Raw genomic sequence first — 27595 nt, 5'->3', positions numbered from 1 at the left:
GATAACCAAATATCTACCCCAATCTCTCATATTTTTAGTAAGTGCTTGATGTCTTGGGAGTGCCCAGAAATCTGGACAAAGTCAAAGGTTATTCCACTACCTAAGGATAAAAAAAATCTGCATTCACTGGTCCTAATAGTCGCCCTATAAGCTTGCTGCCTGTGTTAAGTAAATTATTGGAAAAATGTGTATCTGTACAAATCAAGGATTATGTCTCATGCAATGGTCGGATAACTGGTTTCCAGCATGCATACAAAGAAGGGCATTCTACGAGTACAGCCTTAGCACAAATGACAGATGATTGGTTAAAGAGTATGGATGACAGGAAGTTAGTTGGTGCAGTGTTGCTAGATTTCAGTGCTGCTTTGGATGTAATTGATCCTGAACTGTTACTAAGTAAACTCAAATGTTATGGTTTTAAGTCTGCAGCTATATCCTGAATGGATATCTGTCCTGGATATCTATCCAGGAGAAGGCAAAACGTGTTCTTAAATGGTAGCTTTTCAAACAGTAAAGATATACACAATGGTGGGCCTCAAGGAAGTTGCCTAGGCCCACTTCTCTACTCTATCTTTACTAATGATTTACCTTCAGTAATGAACAAAGCAAGAGTGGTCATGTATGCTGATGACTCTATAATGTATAGTGCAGCATCGGAATGTAATGAGCTAACAGATGATCGGAGCAGTGAACTAAGAATGGTGTCTGGGTGGGTTGATATGAACAAATTGGTGTTGAACATTTCTAAAACTAAGTGTATTGTATTTGGTTCAAGATATATGCTTGCCGATGTAGAGCAAGTGAAAAAACAAAACTACCAGGCGTCATGTTGGACGCAACTTTATCATGGTCAGAACACATAGATAATATTGTTATTAAGATGGGTAAGGGAATTGCTGTTACAAGAAAATGTTCAGAGTATGTAACATCTAGCACACTGAATCAGGTGATTCAATCCCTGGTCCTATCACACTTAGAGTACTGTCGGGCTATATGGTTATCTGCAGCAAAGAAAGATATAGAAAAGCTCCAAATGGCTCAAAACAGGGCTGCCAGATTAGCTCTTCATTGCTCTAACCGTATGAATATTATCCAAATGCATCAGAATCTCTCATGGCTTCACGTTAAAAACAAAATCCTATCTAGTCTTCTGATTTTCTTTCGGAACGTTATATTTAAAAAATAAAAAAAACATCATTTTTCAGTCCAGTTAGTACATACTAGCAGCACACATAACCACCAAACCAGACAGGCAAATTAAGGGCAGCTAAAACAACCCAAGCCAAGGACAAATTGCCTTAAATCTACAGTTTTATATAGAGCTATAGCTGAATGGAACTCTACCAATCCATATTTCTCAGGCAAAAAGTAAATCCACCTTCAAGAAAAAAAACAAAAGAACATCTAATGCGATAGACCATATTTATTTTTTTATTTTTTATTTATTTCACCTTTATTTAACCAGGTAGGCAAGTTGAGAACAAGTTCTCATTTACAATTGCGACCTGGCCAAGATAAAGCAAAGCAGTTCGACACATACAACGACACAGAGTTACACATGGAGCAAAACAAACATACAGTCAATAATACAGTATAAACAAGTTTATATACGATGTGAGCAAATGAGGTGAGATAAGGGAAGTAAAGGCAAACAAAGGCCATGGTGGCAAAGTAAATACAATATAGCAAGTAAAACACTGGAATGGTAGATTTGCAATGGAAGAATGTGCAAAGTAGAAATAAAAATAATGGGGTGCAAAGGAGCAAAATAAATAAATTAAATACAGTAGGGAAAGAGGTAGTTGTTTGGGCTAAAATATAGGTGGGCTATGTACAGGTGCAGTAATCTGTGAGCTGCTGTGACAGTTGGTGCTTAAAGCTAGTGAGGGAGATAAGTGTTTCCAGTTTCAGTGCTTTTTGTAGTTCGTTCCAGTCATTGGCAGCAGTGAACTGGAAGGAGAGGCGGCCAAAGAAAGAATTGGTTTTGGGGGTAACTAGAGAGATATACCTGCTGGAGCGTGTGCTACAGGTGGGAGATGCTATGGTGACCAGCGAGCTGAGATAAGGGGGGACTTTACCTAGCAGGGTCTTGTAGATGACATGGAGCCAGTGGGTTTGGCGACGAGTATGAAGCGAGGGCCAGCCAACGAGAGCGTACAGGTCGCAATGGTGGGTAGTATATGGGGCTTTGGTGACAAAACGGATTGCACTGTGATAGACCGCATCCAATTTGTTGAGTAGGGTATTGGAGGCTATTTTGTAAATGACATCGCCAAAGTCGAGGATTGGTAGGATGGTCAGGTTTACAAGGGTATGTTTGGCAGCATGAGTGAAGGATGCTTTATTGCGAAATAGGAAGCCAATTCTAGATTTAACTTTGGATTGGAGATATTTGATATGGGTCTGGAAGGAGAGTTTACAGTCTAACCAAACACCTAAGTATTTGAGGTTGTCCACGTATTCTAAATCAGAGCCGTCCAGAGTAGTGATGTTGGACAGGCGGGTAGGAGCGGGTAGCGATCGGTTGAAGAGCATGCATTTAGTTTTACTTGTATTTAAGAGCAATTGGAGGCCACGGAAGGAGAGTTGTATGGCATTGAAGCTTGCCTGGAGGGTTGTTAACACAGTGTGTCCAAAGAAGGGCCAGAAGTATACAGAATGGTGTCGTCTGCGTAGAGGTGGATCAGAGACTCACCAGCAGCAAGAGCGACCTCATTGATGTATACAGAGAAGAGAGTCGGTCCAAGAATTGAACCCTGTGGCACCCCCATAGAGACTGCCAGAGGTCCGGACAGCAGACCCTCCGATTTGACACACTGAACTCTATCAGAGAAGTAGTTGGTGAACCAGGCGAGGCAATCATTTGAGAAACCAAGGCTGTCGAGTCTGCCGATGAGGATGTGGTGATTGACAGAGTCGAAAGCCTTGGCCAGATCAATGAACACGGCTGCACAGTAATGTTTCTTATCGATGGCGGTTAAGATATCGTTCAGTACCTTGAGCGTGGCTGATGTGCACCCATGACCAGCTCTGAAACCAGATTGCATAGCAGAGAAGGTATGGTGAGATTCGAAATGGTCGGTAATCTGTTTGTTGACTTGGCTTTCAAAGACCTTAGAAAGGCATGGTAGGATAGATATAGGTCTGTAGCAGTTTGGGTCAAGAGTGTCCCCCCCTTTGAAGAGGGGGATGACCGCAGCTGCTTTCCAATCTTTGGGGATCTCAGACACGAAAGAGAGGTTGAACAGGCTAGTAATAGGGGTGGCAACAATTTCGGCAGATAATTTTAGAAAGAAAGGGTCCAGATTGTCTAGCCCGGCTGATTTGTAGGGGTCCAGATTTTGCAGCTCTTTCAGAACATCAGCTGAACGGATTTGGGAGAAGGAGAAATGGGGAAGGCTTGGGCGAGTTGCTGTGGGGGGTGCAGTGCTGTTGACCGGGGTAGGAGTAGCCAGGTGGAAAGCATGGCCAGCCGTAGAAAAATGCTTATTGAAATTCTCAATTATGGTGGATTTATCAGTGGTGACAGTGTTTCCTATCTTCAGTGCAGTGGGCAGCTGGGAGGAGGTGTTCTTATTCTCCATGGACTTTACAGTGTCCCAGAACTTTTTGGAGTTAGTGTTGCAGGAAGCAAATTTCTGCTTGAAAAATCTAGCCTTGGCTTTTCTAACTGCCTGTGCATAATGGTTTCTAGCTTCCCTGAACAGCTGCATATCACGGGGGCTGTTCGATGCTTATGCAGAACGCCATAGGATGTTTTTGTGTTGGTTAAGGGCAGTCAGGTCTAGGGAGAACCAAGGGCTATATCTGTTCCTGGTTCTAAATTTCTTGAATGGGGCATGTTTATTTAAGATGGTTAGGAAGGCATTTAAAAAAAATATCCAGGCATCCTCTACTGACGGGATGAGATCAATATCCTTCCAGGATACCCCGGCCAGGTCGATTAGAAAGGCCTGCTTGCTGAAGTGTTTCAGGGAGCGTTTTACAGTGATGAGTGGGGGTCGTTTGACCGCTGACCCATTACGGATGCAGGCAATGAGGCAGTGATCGCTGAGATCACAGCAAATAGAAAGCATCAACTAAATGTTAAATGTGTTTCCTGTCAGGTATTTTAATTATCTATATTGTCTACTTGTTGAATGTTTGTGAAGTCTTGATTGTGGTTATTTGTAATGTCTTGTTAATTGGTGCTGGATCCCAGGAAGATTAGCTAGCGTTACGGTGCTGAGTTAGGAAGGACTCCTGTATATTTGTAGTGACTGACTGAATTGATACAGCATCCAAAGTGTAATTAATAACTTCACAATAACTTTTACCCATCTACCAATAGGTGCCTTTCTATGCGAGGCAATGGAAAACCACTCACAGGAAGAGTTTGAAAATGTCAGTGAAGACACTTGGCAGTTGGTCAGTGCATGCTCGGAGTACACGTCCTGGTAATGTTGACCTGTTACTCACATCAGCTGCGGAGAGCGTGATCATATTGTTGTTTGGAACAGCTGATGCTCTCATGCATGTTTCAGTGTTACTTGCTGAGTGTTACTTACTGACGCGTTGCCTGTTTGATGGTTCGTTGGAGGGCATAGCGGGATTTCTTATAAGCTTCCCGTTCCTTGAAAGCGGCAGTTCTACCTTTTAGCTCAGTGTGAATGTTGCCTGTAATCCATTTGTGGTTGAATCTGTGTTTGAAAGGGACCTTACAGATCATTTTATGTGTGGGGTACAGAGGTTGTTGTTAAAAAATCATAAAAAGTAATGAGACCATGCAACTTATTACATGACATGTTGAGCACATTTTTATTCCTGAACATATTCCGGCTTGCAAAGGGGTCAAATACGTTTTTAATATAGTTTTTCCCCCTTTTTTGTGGTATCCAATTGTTTTTAGTAGCTACTATCTTGTCTCATCGCTACAACTTCCGTTTGGGAGAGACGAAGGTTGAAAGTCATGCATCCTCCAATACACAACCCAACCAAGCCACACTGCTTCTTTTAACACAGCGCGCATCAAACCCGGAAGCCAGCCGCACCAATGTGCCAGAGGAAACACTGTGCACCTGGCAACCTTGGTTAGTGTGCACTGCACCCACCTGCCACAGGAGTCAAGAACATCCCTACTAGCCAACTAATAACCTGGACGACACCTAGGCCAATTGTGCATCACCCCACAGACCTCCGGGGGGCAGCCAGTTACGACAGAGACTGGGCAGGAACCCAGAGTCTCTGGTGGCACAGCTGGCGCTGCAGTACAGCACCCTTAGCCACTGCGCCACCCAGGAGGCCCTTGGGGGTTGAATACTTATTGACTAATGTCAGCTTTTCCTTTTTTAAATTAATTTGTAAAAAAATAAATAAACATTAACATAATTCCACTTGACATTATGGACAGAGCCAAAAAAACTACATTTAATCCATTTTCAACTCTGTAACACAACCAAATGTAACACAACCAAATGTAGCACAACAAAATGTGGAAAAAGTCCAGGGGGGTGAAAACTTTCTGAAGGCAACTTCACAGATGCATTCAGATTCCGTTTTCTAAATTCAGATTCAAAACCAGAGACAACATTGTGGTACTTTGCCAGCCAGGAAAGGTAGAGGAGAACAGAAAGAATCAAACGCTCTCTGTGGTCAACAGATGCTTCTGGTGGTTTCTGTAGCCAATGTGGCATGTTGAATTAATTTTCTTCCTATAAATGTGGCTCTAGCACTTGAACTGTTTTGGCTATGATGATCACAGGCAGCGCAGGATATGCAGGACATGTTAGAAGGGGGGTGTCACAAAAAACGCAACTTGGCCCCCACAAGTAATTAGCCACGTCATTGCCCTTCTAAGCATAGCTTTTCCAATACCTATTTAATATTGCTCTTGTGACTGACCGGGTCTCGAGTATGTCACAAGACTGTGTTAGCTCACTTAGCCAAAGCCCATAGGGGTGAGTTCAGGAAGCTAACACAAGTCTTCAAGTCTCGAGCAAGTTTACTCGTCAAAACACCTCAGTTACATTTCACCCCCTTTGACCTCATACTCAGAGATCACGGCACCAACATAACTGACTGGGTTTGAAATCAGGCCCACTGCACAACAACACGTTCTATGGCAAAGAGAAGCAGGAGGATCTGTGCACCCCTTTTAATGAGAGTGCAACAGAGGTGGCTTAGTGATCCATGCATGGGATGAGCCATCTTGCCTAAGAGCTGAAGACGTGTTAGTTTGACTGAGGAGGTTCTAAGCCAGGTCTCCGGTGCACCAGGCAATGTCTCAGGCAAGTCACTCATCACTTAAAGGATTAAATATGAAACCTTTAAACCTCTCACTAAATACTGTAAGTTATACCAAAATGGTTCTCCGGCAGATTATTAAGAAAGGCTTATCCTTTGTTCTAAAATGGCCCTTTGTGCCTTTCAACAGATAACAACTTCTCATTTCCGACTAATTGAAAATTCAACAAGCCATACAAAGCTGGTTTTATCCTCCAGAAAAGATAGAACAGATATTACAACAAATGTTATGGTTGAACTCAAATATACTGATTCATTTAAAAAAAAGCATCCTTTATGGAAAAATTATCCTTTTTAAAATGATATTTATTAATGATATTATGAATAGAAACGGAGGAGTTATTTCGCATATGCAGCTCTCGAAAATATATGGGAATATCTGCTCAATCCTAATGTACAACCAACTGACTGCAGAATTACCACAAAAATGGAGGAGCCAAGTGGAAAAAGGAGAAGGTAGGGAACTTGTTTGTACCGATTCCATGGCACATGGTTGATGAAATGGTACAAAAAACAGCACTTGATTCAACACTTAGAGCTGTTCTATTTAAATTATTATATCAAATTCTTGCCACCAACAGAATGCTACAGTTGAAGTCGGAAGTTGACATACACTTAGGTTGGAGTCATTAAAACTCATTTCTCAACCACTCCACAAATTTCTTGTTAAAAAAATGACAACCTTTACTCATCACGCGAGCGTGGTGACCGGACCACCTGTGTTACACTTCACCCCCCTTTGACCTCCTCTTTGAAGAGACCGCTCCAAGCACGACCAAAGCCTCAGCTTTATCTCAGCAGGCTAACAAAGTCTTAACCCAGTCAATCACATACGACCCTTATGAGTACCCTGGTCGGAGACTTGAACGTGTCTACAATTGCTTGGGGAACACATCCAATCAACAACCAACACCACATGTCCTTTCTTCTTTCCTTAATCATTGAAAACATGTTGATATTCTCACTTTCAAAGTGGTGTATTAAATACAAAGTTAACTTGTTCCCTGAAGTCCACTGTCTAATTTATCATCGGATATGATATACTTTGTCACTTTTAAGAAATGTGACAACAAACCTGCCACTCTACAGTATGTAAAGTCCCATATGAATATATTATAGCCAGCAGAGAGGTAACGTTTCCTATCTTTTACAAAAAGACACGATATGTCTAAATGAAGACGTCTAGCTTTACAGCTTTAATGACATTGCAGATTTGCCCGATTACACAGAGGCACAGGCAGAGTTTCCGAAATTTGGTCCTGCCCCCCGCCCAGCTGTGTAATGCTAGGGCAAAAAACAAAACGTGATGTCTTAATGCTTAAGATGGTGTGGAAGACCAAATGAAATGAAACAGGTACGCAATTTTAGACATTTTCTTTTAAATATGACCATACATCGGATATTTGGTTGATATTTTGACCCCTCAGTCCCATTAAAGGGGAAATATCTAGTTCAAACAATAACAAAGCCGACTCCCCTCCATTGTAAGCAGCTGATGGTTGGGATTGGAGAAATGTAACCAGTCAAATTCATATAGAGTTATGGATGCATGGACTGACCATCCACGATACTGTATAAAAATGACAGTTTTAACCATGTTTTGAGGCTATACAGTGTTTGTTTACAATCACATTGCTTAAATACAATTAAAACAAGCCTCTGAGTAAAACAAGCCTCTGTTTTGGGTTCTGATGGGATATAGCATTTGAATTAAGCACGAGGTATTTAAAAGTTTTATTCTTCAAGAATTAATAACTAAATACAATTATTTATTTTTGTAAACAATATACACAAAATAATGTCAAAGTATAATTTTTTAAAGATGAATACAAAATTCATCACTAAAATATAGTTGTTGTATAAATATTCAGCCCCTTGTTTAGGCAAGCTTAAATTAGTTCAGGAGTATAATTGGGCTTAACAAATCACATAAGTTACACGGACTCACTCAGTGTGAAATAATAAGGATACGCATGATGTCACGCCGTGACCTTAGAGAGCCTTTTTATTTCTCTATTTGGTTAGGTCAGGTTGTGATTTGGGGTTGGCATTCTATGTTGTCTATTTCTTTGTTTTTGGCCGAGTATGGTTCCCAATCAGAGGCAGCTGTCTATCGTTGTCTCTGATTGGAGATCATACTTAGGCATCCCTTTTTCCCACTTTCTGTTGTGGGATCTTGTTTTTGTATAGTTGCCTTGTGCACTGCAATACTGCACGTTTGTTATAGCCGTTGTTGTTTTTGTTGTAAGTTTCACTATTAAAGAATGTGGAACTCTACGCACGCTGCGCCTTGGTCCTATCCTTTCAACAAACGTAACACGTGATTTTTGAATGACTAACCCTTCCTCTGTCCCCCACACATACAACATCTGTAAGGTCTCTCAGTCAGGTATTGAATTTCAAGCACAGATTTGATTAAAAAGACCAGGGTGCCTCATAAATAAGGGTGATTGGTAGATGGTTAACAATAATAAATCAGACATTAAATATCTCTTTAAGCATGGTCAAGTTAATAATTGAGTATTAAACCACCCAGACACATCAAAGATACAGTTGTACTTCTGAACTGAACTGAACTGCAGGACAGGAATGAAAGTGCTTAGGGATGTTACCATGAAGCCATTGCTGATTTTACAGCTACAGAGTTCAATGGCTGTGATGGGATAAAACTGACGATGCATAGACAACATGGTACAATAATTACCTAAATGACAGCAGAGTGAAAATAAGATCACAAATATACAGATAAAAACATTCCAAACCTTGCAACAAGGCAATCAAGTTGTTTGGTTGGATGTGGCACAACCAATTACTAAGTGTAAAGGGGCCATTACGTCTTCACACAGGGAAATTGGGTGAGCATAACTTTGTAAATGAAATAAATGAAATAAGTATTTGTTATTTGTAAACTCAGGTCCCTTTTATCTAATATTAGGTTTTAGTTGAAGATAAGATAACATTCAGTCACAAAAAATAGAGAAAATCAGAAAAGGGGGCCAGTACTTTTTCACAGCACTGTAGGTCATACACCTACTTGAGAAATTCTTCATGAAAAAGAGTATTGTAATTACATGGGCGTTCTCCCTAACCAGTGAAATATTATCTTATGCTCATGACCAGGAAGGAGGAAGAAATTGTGCCTGTTTTGCATACACATAAGGAAGCATCGGTTACCTTTACTGAAGGTAGTGCACTATCTAAGGAATAGAGTGCCATTTCAGTGGGCTTCAAGGCTTCAAGGTGCAATTGGGGGGAGGGGTTCTGGCAGTTGTAGAAACAGTACAGTAGGTGTCCTGGGGGGCAGGCAGTGTGCACCCAATGCTGCTTTCAGTTTAGCGTACCACCCTCTGTAGTGCCTTGCGGTCAGCAACGGGGCAGTTGCCATACCAGGCTGTGATGCAGCCCGACAGTATACTCTCGATGGTGCACCTGTAGAACAGGGCCCTCTTGGACAGGCCAAATTTCTTCAGCCTCCTGAGGTTAAAGAGTTGCTGTCGTTCCTTCTTCAGTATGGTGTCCGTGTGGTTTGACCATTTCAGCTTGAACTTGAAGTTCAGGAGGAAGCGTGTGGTTTGTTTTGCCAACATTGGGGGAGAGGTTGTTTACGTGGCACCACACTGTCAGAGTGCCTACCTCCTCCCTGTAGGCCATCTCGTCGTTCTTGGTAATCAGGCCTGCTATTGTCATGTCGTCCACGAACTTGATGATGGAGTTCGAACTGTTTGGGTATAAAGCGGGTACAGGAGGGAACTGAGCATGCACCCTTATGGGGCCCCCGTGTTGAGGATCAGTTGTCTAGCATCACCACCTGGGGGGCGGCTCGTCAGGAAGGCCAGGACCCAGTTGCGTAGGGAGGAGTTCAGTCCCAGGGCTGTGAGCATTGTGGTGAGCTTAGTGGGCACTATGGTATTAAAGGCCGAGCTGTAGTCGATGAACAGCAACCTCACATAGGCATTTCTCTTGTTCAGATGGGTGAGGGAAGTGTGCAGTGCCATGGCAATCGTGACATCCGGTAGCGGGCGGTAGGGGAATTGGAGAGGGTTGAGTGTGTCGGGGAGGGAGGAGGTGATGTAGCCTTTGACTAGCCTCTCGAAACACTTCATTTTTTATTTATTTTTTTATTTATTTTTTATTTCACCTTTATTTAACCAGGTAGGCTAGTTGAGAACAAGTTCTCATTTGCAACTGCGACCTGGCCAAGATAAAGCATAGCAGTGTGAACAGACAACACAGAGTTACACATTGAGTAAACAATAAACAAGTCAATAACACAGTAGAAAAAAAGGGTCTATATACATTGTGTGCAAAAGGCATGAGGAGGTAGGCAAATAATTACAATTTTGCAGATTAACACTGGAGTGATAAATGATCAGATGGTCATGTATAGGTAGAGATATTGATGTGCCAAAGAACAGAAAAGTAAATAAATAAAAACAGTATGGAGATGAGGTAGGTATAATTGGGTGGGCTATTTACCGATAAGACTATGTACAGCTGCAGCGATCGGTTAGCTGCTCAGATAGCAGATGTTTGAAGTTGGTGAGGGAGATAAAAGTCTCCAACTTCAGCGATTTCTGCAATTCGTTCCAGTCACAGGCAGCAGAAAACTGGAACGAAAGGCGGCCAAATGAGGTGTTGGCTTTAGGGATGATCAGTGAGATACACCTGCTGGAGCGCGTGCTACGGGTGGGTGTTGCAACCGTGACCAGTGAACTGAGATAAGGCGGAGCTTTACCTAGCATGGATTTGTAGATGACCTGGAACCAGTGGGTCTGGCGACGAATATGGAGCGAGGGCCAGCCGACTAGAACATACAAGTCGCAGTGGTGGGTGGTATAAGGTGCTTTAGTGACAAAACGGATGGCACTGTGATAAACTGCATCCAGTTTGCTGAGTAGAGTGTTGGAAGCTATTTTGTAGATGACGTCGCCGAAGTCGAGGATCGGTAGGATAGTCAGTTTTACTAGGGTAAGTTTGGCGGCATGAGTGAAGGAGGCTTTGTTGCGGAATAGAAAGCCGATTTTGGATTTGATTTTCGATTGGAGATGTTTGATATGAGTCTGGAAGGAGAGTTTACAGTCAAGCCAGACACCTAGGTACTTATAGATGTCCACATATTCAAGGTCGGAACCATCCAGGGTGGTGATACTAGTCAGGCGTTCAGGTGCAGGCAGCGAACGGTTGAAAAGCATACATTTGGTTTTACTAGCGTTTAAGAGCAGTTGGAGGCCACAGAAGGAGTGTTGTATGGCATTGAAGCTTGTTTGGAGGTTAGATAGCACAGTGTCCAAGGACGGGCCGGAAGTATATAGAATGGTGTCGTCTGCGTAGAGATGGATCAGGGAATCGCCTGCAGCAAGAGCAACATCATTGATATATACAGAGAAAAGAGTCGGCCCGAGAATTGAACCCTGTGGCACCCCCATAGAGACTGCCAGAGGACCGGACAGCATGCCCTCCGATTTGACACACTGCACTCTGTCTGCAAAGTAGTTGGTGAACCAGGCAAGGCAGTCATCAGAGAAACCAAGGCTACTGAGTCTGCCAATAAGAATATGGTGATTGACAGAGTCGAAAGCCTTGGCAAGGTCGATGAAGACAGCTGCACAGTACTGCCTTTTATCGATGGCCGTTATGACATCGTTTAGTACCTTGTGCACCCGTGACCGGCTCGGAAACCCGATTGCACAGCTGAGAAGGTACGGTGTGATTCGAGATGGTCAGTGACCTGTTTGTTGACTTGGCTTTCGAAGACCTTAGATAGGCAGGGCAGGATGGATATAGTTCTGTAACAGTTTGGGTCCAGGGTGTCTCCCCCTTTGAAGAGGGGCATGACTGCGGCAGCTTTCCAATCCTTGGGGATCTCAGACGATATGAAAGAGAGGTTGAACAGGCTGGTAATAGGGGTTGTGACAATGGCGGCGGATAGTTTCAGAAATAGAGGGTCCAGATTGTCAAGCCCAGCTGATTTGTACGGGTCCAGGTTTTGCAGCTCTTTCAGAACATCTGCTATCTGGATTTGGGTAAAGAAGAACCTGGAGAGGCTTGGGCGAGTAGCTGCGGGGGGGGTAATCATGATGATCGATAATCATGGATTTATCGGTGGTGACCGTGTTACCTAGCCTCAGTGCAGTGGGCAGCTGGGAGGAGGTGCTCTTGTTCTCCATGGACTTCACAGTGTCCCAGAACTTTTTGGAGTTGGAGCTACAGGATGCAAATTTCTGCCTGAAGAAACTGGCCTTAGCTTTCCTGACTGACTGAGTGTGTTGGTTCCTGACTTCCCTGAACAGTTGCTTATCACGGGGACTATTCGATGCTATTGCAGTCCGCTACAGGATGTTTTTGTGCTGGTCGAGGGCAGTCAGGTCTGGAGTGAACCAAGGGCCATATCTGTTCTTAGTTCTGCATTTTTTGAACGGAGCATGCTTATCTAAAATGGTGAGGAAGTTACTTTTAAAGAATAACCAGGCATCCTCAACTGACGGGATGAGGTCAATGTCCTTCCAGGATACCCGGGTCAGGTCGATTAGAAAGGCCTGCTCACAGAAGTGTTTTAGGGAGCGTTTGACAGTGATGAGGGGTGGTTGTTTGACTGCGGCTCCGTAGCGGATACAGGCAATGAGGCAGTGATCGCTGAGATCCTGGTTGAAGACGGCGGAGGTGTATTTGGAGGGCCAGTTGGTCAGGATGACGTCTATGAGGGTGCCCTTGTTTAGAGATTTAGGGTTGTATCTGGTGGGTTCCTTGATGATTTGTGTGAGATTGATGGCATCTAGCTTAGATTGTAGGACTGCGGGGGTGTTAAGCATATCCCAGTTTAGGTCACCTAACAGAACAAACTCTGAAGCTAGATGGAGGGCGATCAGTTCACAAATGGTGTCCAGGGCACAGCTGGGAGCTGAGGGAGGTTGGTAGCAGGCGGCAACAGAGAGAGTAATTTTTAAGAGAGTAATTTGGAGAGAGTAATTTTTTTTTAAGAGAGTAATCTGGAGAGAGTAATTTTTAAGATTAGTAGTTCAAACTGTTTGGGTATGGACCTGGAAAGTATGACTTTGCAGGCTCTCTCTGCAGTAGACTGCAACTCCTCCCCCTTTGGCAGTTCTATCTTGACGAAAAATGTTATAGTTGGGTATGGAAATCTCAGAATTTTTGGTGGCCTTCCTGAGCCAGGATTCAGACACGGCAAGGACATCAGGGTTAGCAGAGTGTGCTAAAGCAGTGAGTAAAACAAACTTAGGGAGGAGGCTTCTGATGTTGACATGCATGAAACCAAGGCTTTTTCGATCACAGAAGTCAACAAATGAGGGTGCCCGGGGACATGCAGGGCCTGGGTTTACCTCCACATCACCCGCGGAACAGAGGAGGAGTAGTATGAGGGTGCGGCTAAAGGCTATCAAAACTGGTCGCCTAGAGCGGTGGGGACAGAGAATAAAAGGGGCAGATTTCTGGGCATGGTAGAATATATTCAGGGCATAATGCGCAGACAGAGGTATGGTGCGGTGCGGGTACAGCGGAGGTAAGCCCAGGCACTGGGTGATGATGAGAGAGGTTGCATCTCTGGACATGCTGGTTGTAATGAGTGAGGTCACCGCATGTGTGGGAGGTGAGAGGTAAACTACAACAATGATAACTAACCTGAACAACAGTATACAAGGCATATTGACATTTGAAAGAGACATATAGGGAAGCATACAGTAATCACAGGTGTTGAATTGGGAGAGCTAGCTAAAACAGTGGGTGAGACAACAACAGCTAATCAGCTAGCACAAAAACAGCAGGTAAAATGGCGTTGACTAGGCAGGGAGGGTCGGATTAACTACACACAGAGACTGAGTGCGGCTGGGGCCGACAGATAAAACATAAACAAGCAGAATGGAGTACCAAGATTAATGGACAGTCCAGCATGCATCAGCTATGTAGCCAGGTGATCAGTGTCCAGGGGGCAGCGGTGGATGGGGCAGGGAAGCAGAAGGTGCAGAAGGTAAAGCCGCTAGCAGTGGCTAACCATGGTTAAATAGCTTGTAGCTAGTTAGCTTCTGGAGGTTCTTGAATGTGTTCTAAAAATTAAAAATAACAGCAGATTCCGTATCACATTGGGTGAGGCAGGTTACCGGGAGGTATAATCGAATTAAAAATCGAAAAGAGATTGAAAGTAAATATGGGTCCAGTGAGTGGTTGGGCTGGCTGGGGACGCGGCGATTCAGACAGTTAGCAGGCCTGTGCTAACAAGCTAACAGTTAGTAGGCCGAGGCTAAACAAGCTAGACGTTAGCAGACAGGGGCTGAGCAAGCTAGCAGTTAGCAGGCCGAATTAGCAAACAAGCAGATAGCAAGGGGTTGAGTCTGTTTATGCCTCTTCATGCGGTGACATCGATAGACCGGTCGTGGGTCCTGATATTGTAGCCCAGGAGTATGCTTCGGTGGTAGCACAGGAGCTCTGGCCGTGCTAGCTTCAAGCTCAGTGGATGGAAACGCTAGCCAGGAGTAATCATCCGGGGTTGCGGTTAGCTAGTTAGCTAGTTGTGAAGATCCAGATGAGAATGTTCAGTTTGCGGTGGGAATCCGGGGATAAAAAAAAAAATAATAATAGGTCGGTTATGCTCTGGTTAGAGTCGCATTGTTTGAACTGGCGAGAGCTTTCCGAGCTAAAGGTTAGCTGAAGACCGCTAGCAATGGTTTGCTGACTGATAGCTGGTAGTTAGCTGGCTAGCTTCAGTTGAGGGGTTCCGGATCCAAAGTAAATATATATACTTTAGAAAAAAAGCAGATCCACGCCACATTGGGTGAGGCGGGTTGCAGGAGAGTATTTAGATGTTGAGGTTTCGCAAAATGTTTTAAAAGATATGCGAAGAAGAATATGTTTAAAAAATAAAAACGATAAAAAAACTATATATACAAGGGACACGACACGACAGGACGTCCGACTGCTACGCCATCTTGGGGAATATCATGACAGAAGTGAGTGTTACGGGCCGGTAGTCATTCAGTTAAGTTACCTTCCCTTTCTTGGGCACGGGGATGACAGTGGACATCTGGAAGCTGGTGGGGATAACATCCTGAGCTAGAGAGATTGAAAATGTCAGAAAACTCAACAGCTAGCTGGTCTATACACGTGGCTTGAGGTGTCGTCTGGGCCGGCAGCCTTGCGAGGTTTAACACGTTTGAATGACTTACATACATCGTCTGTGGAGACCATAAGCAAGAAGCCCTCATCGTCCTCAGGGGCTCTACCTTGGCAGCTCAGAATTGTTTTGCACGAAGTGTGAGAAAAAGGGGTTTCGCTCGTCCGGTAGGGCGGCATTAGCTTCCGAGACGTGACTGGATTTCCTTTTTTGTAATCAGTGATCGTTAGAAACCTCTGCCAGATACTCCCGCTGAATCGCTCCATCGCTCTGTCCCTGTACTGTACTTGTGTCTCACCATCTTGATCGATCTGCATAGGTTGTATTTGTACTGTTTAACCATACAATTGTCCCCCGGTCACCTTGCTGTGTTTATGAGCAGCATCTTTCTCCTTCAGTTTCTCCTTGAGTTTTTGAAAGACACTATCGTTATCACATCATCTATGCATTTTGTTTTATGAATGCGGTGACAGAGTCAACGTATTCATCGATGTTATCCCTAGAGGCTACCCAAAACGTATTCCAGTCTACGTGATCAAAACAGTCTTGGAGTATGGACCAGTGTTGTACAGACCAGACCACCGGAACTTCCCTCTTGAGTCTTTGTTTGTAGCAGGAAGGAGAAAAATTGAATCATGGTCAGATTTGCTGAACGGAGGACGGGAGATGGCCTTACACCACCCGTGTCTAAAAGGCATGTAGCAGTGGTCCAGCGTAAAATCTCTGCGAGTTGGACAGTTAATGTGTTGATAGTCTGCAGTTTGTTCAGGGTCCAATGAAGATTTTGATACATTTTGGTGTCGGCTTGGAGTGGGATGTACACAGCCATGGCGATAATCCCTGAGAACTCTCTCGGAAGGTAAAAGGGCCAGAACTCGAAGTAAAACAGAGATTGGCTATTTCTTAATAGATATCAGTGCTTAACACTTAGTACTAATAGTTGGCTTAAATAGTCATTACGGTAATACACTGAGTGTACAAAACATTAGGAACACTTGCTCTTTCCATGACATAGCCTGACCAGGTGAATCCAGGTGAAAGCTATGATCCCTTATTGATGTCACTTGTTAAATCCACTTTAAATCAGTGTAGATGAAGGGGAGGAGACAGGTTAAAGAAGGATTTTTAAACCTTGAGACAATTGAGACATGGATTGTGTGTGTGTGTGTGTGTGCCATTCAGAGATAGAACAGGCAAGAAAAAAGATTTAAGTGCCTTTGAACGGGGTATGACAGTAGGTGCCAGGCGCACCGGTTTGTGTCAAAAACTGAAACGCTGCTGGGGTTCGCGCTCAACAGTTTCCGATGTGTGTCAAGAATGTCCCACCACACAAAGGACATCCAGCCAACTTGACAAAACTGTGGGAAGCACTGGAGTCAACATGGGTGGAGGGTGGAGGGGGGGGGGTGAAACTCAATATGAGGAAGGTGTTCCCAATGTTTGGTATACTCTGTGTATACAGTGTTAATGTTTCAACTCTTATATTTCATAATCAATGACCCAAAGCACCTACAGTTTACCTAATGTACTTCTGCACGTTTGTCATTGTTCCATTTTCCTCACCACATCCCTATTCACAAACAAAAGGAGAAACTTTAGCCTACATCTTACCTAATACATTGGAAGGATTCTTAATCACATTGTCCTCTCGTCTTCCCTTCTGCCAAACAAAGGGAGAAAACTATTACATCTTAAGGTACAAATGAAACTAGGTGGGACATTTGACATCTACTTGGACTTAATAGTTAGTAAGTGAAGAAATGACTTTTGAATCTTTGGAATGTGCAGATATTGTATTCAAGTGTCATTTAAAATGACAGATTATATTGTAGTTTACTCAACATTATTTTATCACAAAATCACATTGTTTGGTCACGTAATGGGACTTTATTAGCCCACTGTATTCAAAGCATTAATAGTTCATTGGTCAATGAAAGATTAAACAGTTGAAAGATTGTGCTGATTATAGTTAATCATCCCATTACAGAGGATAGTAAACATCAATAAGGATCTGTTGAGATATTATACACAGCATGATGCTTTTCTGCTGTTTCCCTAGAAGATGAGGCACTGTATAGGAACATCATGGGACTGTAGGTACCTAATCCATTTGTGGTGGGGGGCTCTCTGCAATGGATAAAAAAGAAATAAACGTCAACACATGCATGACAGATGAAAGAACACTTCTCATCAGGTTGGCATTTATTGGGAAGACTCATGTACTGGAGGCAGCCCTGCAGGATAGTCACTAGCTGACAGCCACAAAGTCATAAAATCTGATTTTAAACCTAACCCTATCCTTAAAAGCACTGCTAACCTTATGCCTAATCCTAACATTAAATGGTTTTCATTCATTTTTACTACGTACACTACCGGTCAAAAGTTTTAGAACACCTGCTCTTTCAAGGGTATCTTTGTATTTAAAAAAAACTATATTCAACATTGTAGATTGTATACAGAAGACAGCCCTATTTAGTAAAAGACCTAGTCCATATTATGACAAAAACAGCGCCGATAAGCTAAGAGAAATGTCAGTCCATCATTACTTTAAGACGTGAAGGTCAGTCAATACGGAACATTTCAAGAACTTTGAAAGTTTGTTGAAGTGCAATCGCAAAAACCATCAAGCGATATGATGAAACTGGCTCTCATGAGGACCACCACAGGAATGGAATACCCAGAGTTATCTTTGCTGCAGGGGATAAGTTCAGTAGAGTTAACTGCACGTCAGAAATTGCAGCCCAAATAAATACTTCAGAGTTCAGGTAACAGACACATCTCAACATCAGCTGTTTAGAGGAGACTGTATGAATCAGGCCTTCATGGTCGAATTGCTGCAAGGAAACCACTACTAAAGGACACCAATAAGAAGAAGAGACTTGCTTTGGCCAAGAAACACGAGCAATGGACATTAGACTGGTGGAAATTAGTCTTTTGGTCTGGAGTCCAAATAGGAGATTTTTGGTTCCAACCATCATGTCTTTGTGAAATGTGATGTGGGTGAACGTATGATATCTGCATGTGTATTTCCCAGCGTAAAGCATGGAGGAGGAGGTGTATTGGTGGAGGAGGAGGTGTTAGGGTGTGGGGGTGCTTTGCTGGTTGGTGATTTATTTAGAATTCAAGGCACACTTAACCAGCATGGCTATCACAGCATTCTGCAGTGATACGCCATCCCATCTGGTTTGCGCTTAGTGGGACTGTCATTTGTTTTTCAACAGTACAATGACCCAACACACCTCCTGGCTGTGTAAGGGCTATTTTACCAAGAAGGAGAGTGATAGAGTGCTGTATCAGATGACCTGGCCTCCACAATCCCCTGACCTCAACCAAATTGAGATTCGTTGGGAGGAGTGGGCCCATAGAATTAAGGAAAAGCAGCCAGCTAGTGCTCAGCATTTGTGGGAACTCCTTCACAACTGTGGGAAAAGCATTCCAGGTGAAGCTGGTTGAGAGAATGCCAAGAGTGTACAAAGCTGTCATGAAGGCAAAGGGTGGCTATTTGAAAAATTTCAAGTATAAAATACATTTTGATTTGTTTAACACTTTTTTGGTTACTACATGATTCCATATGTGTTATTTCATAGTTTTGATGTCTTCACTATTATTCTACAATGTAGAAAATAGTAAAAATAAAGAGAAATCCTTGAATGAGTAGCTGTGTTCAAACCTTTGACTGGTACTCTATATATAGACAATTTTAACTTTGCCCTGCCTACAGGACAAGATTCATCCAATAAACGTCAACCTGACAGTTTAAGGGAGATGTGAGATGACCACCTGCTGAAAGTGCAAATCCCCCCCCCCCCGCCCTTCAGTAGTGTATATGACAAGACCTGTGTGTGTGTACATGTAGCCAATCAAAAAATACCTACTGCGTGCACTAGAGACACATACTGTAGGGTGTGTCCGTAAATTCAATCTGGAGTGCCAGAGTGCGCTCTGAGTGCTCTCTGGGCATTTGAAAATGCAGAGCTTTGTCAGATTGTCCATTCATAAATTTAGAGCGTTTTGCTCTCAGAGCGTTCGGAGCGCACATTGGATGCTCTGGTCGAAGAGTAGGGTTGATCCGAGTGCTCTAGCCTCACAACGGCAGTCAAGCACCCAAGCTAACTAGCTAACTTGCTAGCTACTTCTAGATACAAATGAGAGACATCCCGATGGGGTTTGTGGTGATTGTATGGAGATTGTGACAGCCGGTTAAATGGCGTCCCTTGACAAGGCAAGAACAAGATGTATGTCAGGAGAAGTGCAGTATTATCATAAGGAGATGCATACTTGGAATACGGAGGAGAAATGGAGGGACAAAGAGAGGCAGAGGAGGTCTAAGAGAGAGAGGGAAGAAGACGGTGAGCTTGAGCCGGTTATGAAGAGTGGAAAAAAGGGAGATGGTTTGTTAAAGAAGAACAGTAGAAAGTGTAAGCAGGATGAGACAGGAGGAGAAATGGAAGTGAATGAGGCGGAAGTATCAGAGATGGCCGGTGTGGTGAAGTTCTCGGAGCCAGAGGCTTGCAACAAGGTCAGGGTAAAGATGAGTCTGTGACAGTAGGAGTAAGGTTTTTGGAAAAAGTGGACTCTTGCCTTTTGGCTGATCCATTTGTGGTTTCAAGGTGGGTGAAAACAGAGTTGGGTACTGTGGAATCGGTCAGGATAACCAGAAGTGGTCTTGTAATAATTATTTGTGTTTGTGCTGGTCAGAGGGAGAAGGCGCTTGGCGTTAAACGAATGGGGGCAAGTCATTTGAATTGTTTTGCTCTCAAGAATAGGGTGCCATTGAAAGGAGTGATTACTGGGGTAGTGGTAAATGTGAAAGCTGACCAACTGAAGGGGAAGATTCCCGGTGTTTGTGATGCTCGTCGTTTGGTGAGAGAGGGGTGAAACAGAAGAGTCATTTTCTGTTCTTTTGAGTTTTGATGTTGAGTCTTTGCCCGACAAAATGATGTTAGGATATATAAGTTATCCCGCACAAGCTTTTGTGGCGAATACATTACATTGTTACAGGTATCAGGCTTATGGGCATGAGGCAGCAGTGTGTAGGAGGGAGGTTCCTCGGTGTGAGAAGTGTGCAGAAGGGCAGGTTGAGGTTTCCAGAGTTCGAGTGGTGCAGAAGTTGCTCAAATGCTGAGGCAGTGAAGAAAGTAGAGGAAGATGGGTGAAGGGGGAGGGATCCTGAGAGGAGTGGCGTGAGTTTGAGGTGAAATTGATCAGAAGTACAGTGTAGACATTGTTAATGTTGTAAATGACCATTGTACCTGGAAACGGCAGATATTTTTAATGGAATATCTACATAGGCGTACAGAGGCCCATTGTCAGCAACCACCACTCCTGTGTTCCAATAGCACGTTGTGTTAGCTAATCCAAGTTGATCATTTTAAAATGCTAATTGATCATTAAAAAACCCTTTTGCAATTATGTGAACACAGCTGAAAACTGTTGTCCTGATTAAAGAAGCAATAAAACTGGCCTACTTGTCACGTTCTGACCTTTATTTCCTTTGTGTTGTTGTTATTCAGTATGGTTCGGGCGTGAGTTGGGGTGGGCAGTTTGTTTTTCTATGATTTTGGGATTTCTATGTTTTGGCCTAGTATGGTTCTCAATCAGAGGCAGGTATCATTAGTTGTCTCTGATTGAGAATCATACTTCAGTAGCCTGGGTTTCACTGTTTGTTTGTGGGTGATTGTCTATGTTCGTTGCTTGTGTCAGCACAGTTCTCATTATAGCGTCACGGTCGTTTATTGTTTTGTATAGTTTGTATTCAGTGTTCAGTGCTTTCTTTAATTAAAAAAATCATCATGAACACATACCACGCTGCATTTTGGTCCGTTTCTTACGACGATCGTGACATTTCTTTAGACTAGTTGAGTATCTGGAGCATCAGCATTTGTGGGTTCGATTACAGGCTCAAAATGGCTAGAAACAAAGTCCTTTCTTCTGAAATTCATCAGTCTATTCTTGTTCTGAGAAATAAAGTTAATTCCATGTGAGAAATTGCCAAGAAACTGAAGATGTCGTACAATGCTGTGTACTACTCCCTTCACAGAGCAGCACAAACTTGCTCTAACCAGAATAGAAATAGGAGTGGGAGGCCCCGGTGCACAACTGAGCAAGAGGACAAGTACATTAGAATGTCTAGTTTGAGAAACAGACACCTCACAATTCATCAACTGGCAGCTTTATTACATATTACCCGCAAAACACCAATCTCAACGTCAACAGTGAAGAGGTGACTCCAGGATGCTGGCCTTCTAGGCAGAGTTGCAAAGAAAAATACATATATCAGACTGGCCAATAAAAAGAAAAGATTAAGATGGGCAAAAGAACACAGACACTGGACAGAGGAACACTGCCTAGATGGCCAGCATCCCGGAGTCGTCTCTTCACTGTTGACGTTTGAAGGAAGTCTGAAGGAAGTATGCTTTGAATTGATTTCCCTCAGTCATTGGGTGCATTTTTTTGTCACACTCCCTTCTAACAAGTCCTGGTGAGTACCAGGGAGGGAAACAGAAGGCACATATGTGTTAGACTGGTAGCTTTCAGGAATGGGGTCATAATATTCTGTAACGTAGAACGTTGAAATCTGAAATAATTTGTGCCACATAAATATTAGCCAGAAAGAGTTCAATATTGATCCACTACATTGCCACTACATTCCAGAGGGACATCAGAGACTGTAACGTTCTGTGCTTCACGGAAACATGGCTCACTGGAGAGATGCTATCCGATGCAGTGCAGCCAACGGGTTTCTCCACGCATCGCGCCGACAGAAACAAACACCTTTCTGGTAAGAAGAGGGGTGGGGGTGTATGCCTTATGGCTAACGAGGCATGGTGCGATGAAAGAAACATACAGGAACTCAAATCCTTCTGTTCACCTGATTTAGAATTCCTCACAATCAAATATAGACCGCATTACCTACCAAGAGAATTCTCTTCGATTATAATCACAGCCGTATATATCCCCCCAAGCAGACACATCGATGGCTCTGAACGAACTTTATTTAACTCTTTGCAAACTGGAAACCATTTATCCGGAGGCTGCATTCATCGTTGTTGGGGATTTTAACAAGGCTAATCTGAAAACAAGACTCCCTAAATTTTATCAGCATATCGATTGCGCAACCAGGGGCGGAAAAACCTTGGATCACTGTTACTCTAACTTCCGCGACGCATATAAGGCCCTGCCCCGCCCCCCTTTCGGAAAAGCTGACCACAACTCCATGTTGCCGATACCTGCCTACAGACAAAAGCTAAAAAAAGAAGCTCCCACGCTGAGGTCTGTCCAACGCTGGTCCGACCAAGCTGACTCCACACTCCAAGACTGCTTCCATCACGTGGACTGGGACATGTTTCGTATTGCGTCAAATAACAACATTGACGAATACGCTGATTCGGTGTGCGAGTTCATTAGAACGTGCGTTGAAGATGACGTTCCCATAGCAACGATTAAAACATTCCCTAACCAGAAACCTTGGATTGATGGCAGCATTTGTGTGAAACTGAAAGCGCGAACCACTGCTTTCAATGTTATGAGCTTGAGTGAAGACCCAAAAGCGGTTTTAACAGAAAACAGAGTTCTTTAATGAAAATACAGGAATGGCATAAATCCTCTTCCAACGTTGTCAGCGGAACAAAAAGAACGTTAGTATAGTGCAGGATGCTCCTGCCAGGCAGACTCCGACAGGACAGGACAAGGTGGAAGCAAACGAGACGACAGCTTGCTTCTGGCATCAAAAAACACAAACAAGAATCAGACACTGAAAGTAGCAGGAACAGAGAGAGAAATAGAGACCTAATCAGAGGGGGAAGAGAGAACAGGTGGGGAAGAGTGAAAGAGCTAGTTAGGGCAGATGTAGAACAGCTGAGGAATGAGAGACAGAGAAGGTAACCTAAAAAGACCAGCAGAGAGAGAGAATGAAGAGAAAGGACAGGAACAGACATAACAAGACATGACAGTACCCCCACTCACCGAGCGCCTCCTGGCGCACTCGAGGAGGAAACCTGGCGGCAACGGAGGAAATCATCGATCAGCGAACGGTCCAGCACGTCCCGAGAGGGAACCCAACTCCTCTCCTCAGGACCGTACCCCTCCCAATCCACTAGATACTGATGACCACGGCCCCGAGGGCGCATGTCCAAAATCTTACGAACCCTGTAGATGGGTGCGCCTCGACAAGGATGGGGGGGGAGGGACGAGCGGGGGCGCGAAGAACGGGCTTAACACAGGAGACATGGAAGACCGGGTGAACGCGACGAAGATAGCGCGGGAGAAGAAGTCGCACTGCGACAGGATTAATGACCTGGGAAATACGGAACGGACCAATGAACCGCGGGGCCAACTTGCGAGAAGCTGTCTTAAGGGGAAGGTTCTGAGTGGAGAGCCATACTCTCTGACCGCAACAATATCTAGGACTCTTGGTCCTACGCTTATTAGCGGCCCTCACAGTCTGCGCCCTATTACGGCAAAGTGCCGACCTGACCCCCTTCCAGGTGCGCTCGCAACGCTGGACAAAAGCCTGAGCGGAGGGGACGCAGGACTCGGCGAGCTGAGATGAGAACAGCGGAGGCTGGTACCCGAGGCTACACTGAAAAGGGGATAGACCGGTAGCAGACGAGGGAAGCGAGTTGTGGGCGTACTCTGCCCAGGGAGCTGTTCTGACCAAGACGCAGGGTTACGAAAAGAAAGACTGCGTAAAATGCGACCAACAGTCTGATTGGCCCGTTCGGCTTGACCGTTAGACTGGGGATGAAAGCCGGACGAGAGACTGACGGAAGCCCCAATCAAACGGCAAAACTCCCTCCAAAATTGAGACGTGAACTGCGGACCTCTGTCGGAAACGACGTCAGACGGAAGGCCATGAATTCGGAAAACATTCTCGATAATGATCTGAGCCGTCTCCTTAGCAGAAGGGAGCTTATCGAGAGGAATGAAATGAGCCGCCTTAGAGAATCTATCGACAACCGTAAGAATAACTGTCTTCCCCGCTGATGAAGGCAGTCCGGTGATAAAATCTAAAGCGATGTGAGACCACGGTCGAGAGGGAATGGGAAGCGGTCTGAGACGGCCGGCAGGAGGAGAGTTCCCAGATTTAGTCTGCGCGCAGACCGAACAAGCGGCGACAAATCGACGCGCGTCACGTTCCCGAGTGGGCCACCAGAAACGCTGGCGAATGGAAGCGAGCGTACCCGAACGCCGGGGTGGCCGGCTAACTTGGCAGAGTGGGCCCACTGAAGAACGGCCGGACGAGTAGGAACGGGAACGAACAGAAGGTTCCTAGGACAAGCTCGCGGCGACGGAGTGTGAGCGAGTGCTTGCTTTACCTGCCTCTCAATTCCCCAGACAGTCAACCCGACAACACGCCCCTCAGGGAGAATCCCATCGGGGTCGGTGGAGACCTCAGAAGAACTGAAGAGACGAGATAAAGCATCAGGTTTGGTGTTTTTTGAGCCCGGACGATAAGAAATAACAAACTCGAAACGAGCGAAAAACAGAGCCCAACGAGCCTGACGCGCATTAAGTCGTTTGGCTGAACGGATGTACTCAAGGTTCCTATGGTCAGTCCAAACGACAAAAGGAACGGTCGCCCTCCAACCACTGTCGCCATTCGCCTAGGGCTAAGCGGATGGCGAGCAGTTCGCGATTACCAACATCATAGTTACGTTCTGACGGCGATAAGCGATGAGAGAAAAACGCGCAAGGATGGACCTTGCCGTCAGAGAGAGAGCGCTGAGAAAGAATGGCTCCCACGCCCACCTCTGACGCGTCAACCTCAACAACAAACTGTCTAGAGATGTCAGGTGTAACAAGAATAGGTGCGGATGTAAAACGATTCTTAAGAAGATCAAAAGCTCCCTGGGCGGAAACGGACCACTTAAAGCACGTCTTAACAGAAGTAAGGGCTGTGAGAGGAGCTGCCACCTGACCGAAATTACGGATGAAACGACGGTAGAAATTAGCGAAGCCCAGAAAGCGCTGCAGCTCGACGCGTGACTTAGGAACGGGCCAATCAATGACAGCCTGGACCTTAGCGGGATCCATCTTAATGCCCTCAGCGGAAATAACGGAACCGAGAAAAGGGACAGAGGCGGCATGAAAAGTGCACTTCTCAGCCTTCACATAAAGACAGTTCTCCAAAAGGCGCTGGAGGACGCGTCGCACGTGCTGAACATGAATCGAGAGAGACGGTGAAAAAATCAGGATATCGTCCATGTAAACGAAAACAAAAATGTTCAGCATGTCTCTCAGGACGTCGTTAACTAGTGCCTGAAAGACAGCTGGAGCGTTAACGAGGCCGAAAGGAAGAACCCGGTATTCAAAGTGCCCTAACGGAGTGTTAAACGCCGTCTTCCACTCGTCCCCCTCCCTGATGCGCACGAGATGGTAGGCGTTACGAAGGTCCAATTTGGTGAAAAACCTGGCTCCCTGCAGGATCTCGAAGGCTGAAGACATAAGAGGAAGCGGATAACGATTCTTAACTGTTATGTCATTCAGCCCTCGATAATCCACGCATGGGCGCAGGGACCCGTCCTTCTTCTGAACAAAAAAACCCCGCTCCGGCGGGGGGAGGAGGAGGAGACTATGGTACCGGCGTCGAGCGAAACCGACAAATAATCCTCGAGAGCCTTACGTTCGGGAGCCGACAGAGAGTATAATCTACCCCGGGGGGGAGTAGTTCCCGGAAGGAGATCAATACTACAGTCATACGACCGGTGTGGAGGGAGAGAAGTGGCCTTGGAACGACTGAACACCGTGCGCAGATCGTGATACTCCTCCGGCACCCCTGTCAAATCGCCAGGCTCCTCCTGTGAAGAAGAGACAGAGGAAACAGGAGGGATAGCAGACATTAAACAGGTTACATGACAAGAAACATTCCAGGATAGGATAGTGTTACTAGACCAATTAATAGAAGGGTTATGGCGCACTAGCCAGGGATGACCCAAAACAACAGGTGTAAAAGGTGAACGAAAAATGAAAAAAGAAATGGTTTCGCTATGATTACCAGAGACAGTGAGGGTTAAAGGCAGCGTCTCACGCTGAATCTTGGGGAGAGAACTACCATCTAAAGCGAACAAGGCCCTGGGCTCCCTAACTGTCTGAGAGGAATGTCATGTTCCCGAGCCCAGGTCTCGTCCATAAAACAGCCCTCCGCCCCAGAGTCTATCAAGGCACTGCAGGAAGCAGATGAACCGGGCCAGCGGAGATGGACCGGAAAGGTAGTGCGTGATCCAGAAGGAGAGGCCTGAGTAGTTGCGCTCACCAGTAGCCCTCCTCTTACTGATGAGCTCTGGCTTTTACTGGACATGAGGTGACAAAATGACCAGCGGAGCCGCAGTAGAGACAGAGGCGATTGGTGATTCTCCGTTCCCTCTCCTTGGCCGAGATGCGAATACCCCCAGCTGCATAGGCTCAGCATCCGAGCCGGCGGAGGAGGGTGGCAGTGATGCGGCAGGTGGCAGTGATGTGGAGAGGGGAGCAACGGAGAACGTGAGCTCCTTTCCACGAGCTCGGCGACGAAGATCAAACCGTCGCTCTATGCGAATAGCGAGAGCTATTAAGGAGTCCAGACTGGAAGGAACCTCCCGGGAGAGGATCTCGTCCTTAACCTCGACGTGGAGACCCTCCAGAAAACGAGCGAGCAAAGCCGGCTCGTTCCAGTCACTAGAGGCAGCGAGAGTGCGAAACTCAATAGAATAATCCGTTATGGATCTATTCCCCTGACATAGGGAAGACAGGGCCCTGGAAGCCTCCTCGCCAAAAACAGAACGGTCAAAAACCCGTATCATCTCCTCCTTAAAGTCCTGATACTGGTTAATACACTCAGCCCTCGCCTCCCAGACTGCCGTGCCCCACTCACGCGCCCGTCCGGTAAGGAGAGAAATGACGTAGGCGATGCGGGCTGCGCTCCTGGAGTAAGTGTTGGGCTGGAGAGAGAACACCACATCACACTGAGTGAGGAATGAGCGGCACTCAGTGGGCTCCCCAGAGTAACACGGCGGGTTGTTGATCCTGGGCTCCGGAGACTCGGAAACCCTGGAAGTGGGCGGTGGATCGAGGTGGAGTTGGTGAACCCGTCTTGTGAGGTCGGAGACTTGGACGGCCAGGGTCTCAACGGCATGTTGAGCAGCAGACAATTCCTCCTCGTGTCTGCCTAGCATCGCTCCCTGGATCTCGACGGCGGAGTGAAAAGGGTCCGGA

The 27595-nt window shown here is 45.1% G+C and overlaps 1 protein-coding gene across 1 annotated transcript in view; it reads right to left on the bottom strand.

Annotated features, from left to right (window-relative positions):
• LOC135514592 (mucin-19-like) overlaps positions 1 to 9869 on the bottom strand; it is a 40308-nt gene extending 30439 nt beyond the window's left edge. Inside the window, exons 1-2 of the mRNA XM_064938019.1 lie at positions 9624 to 9869; positions 5174 to 5264 (exon numbers count right to left, since the gene is read on the bottom strand). Coding sequence (XP_064794091.1) covers positions 5174 to 5264; positions 9624 to 9869 — 337 coding nt within the window. The remainder of the gene's footprint in view (positions 1 to 5173; positions 5265 to 9623) is intronic.
• Positions 9870 to 27595: the final 17726 nt, after the last annotated feature.

Source organism: Oncorhynchus masou, chromosome 26, assembly GCF_036934945.1.
Source record: "Oncorhynchus masou masou isolate Uvic2021 chromosome 26, UVic_Omas_1.1, whole genome shotgun sequence".
Classification (NCBI taxonomy): domain Eukaryota; kingdom Metazoa; phylum Chordata; class Actinopteri; order Salmoniformes; family Salmonidae; genus Oncorhynchus; species Oncorhynchus masou.
Note: the sequence above shows the minus strand (reverse complement) of the source record. Positions and strands in the feature narration are given on the sequence as shown.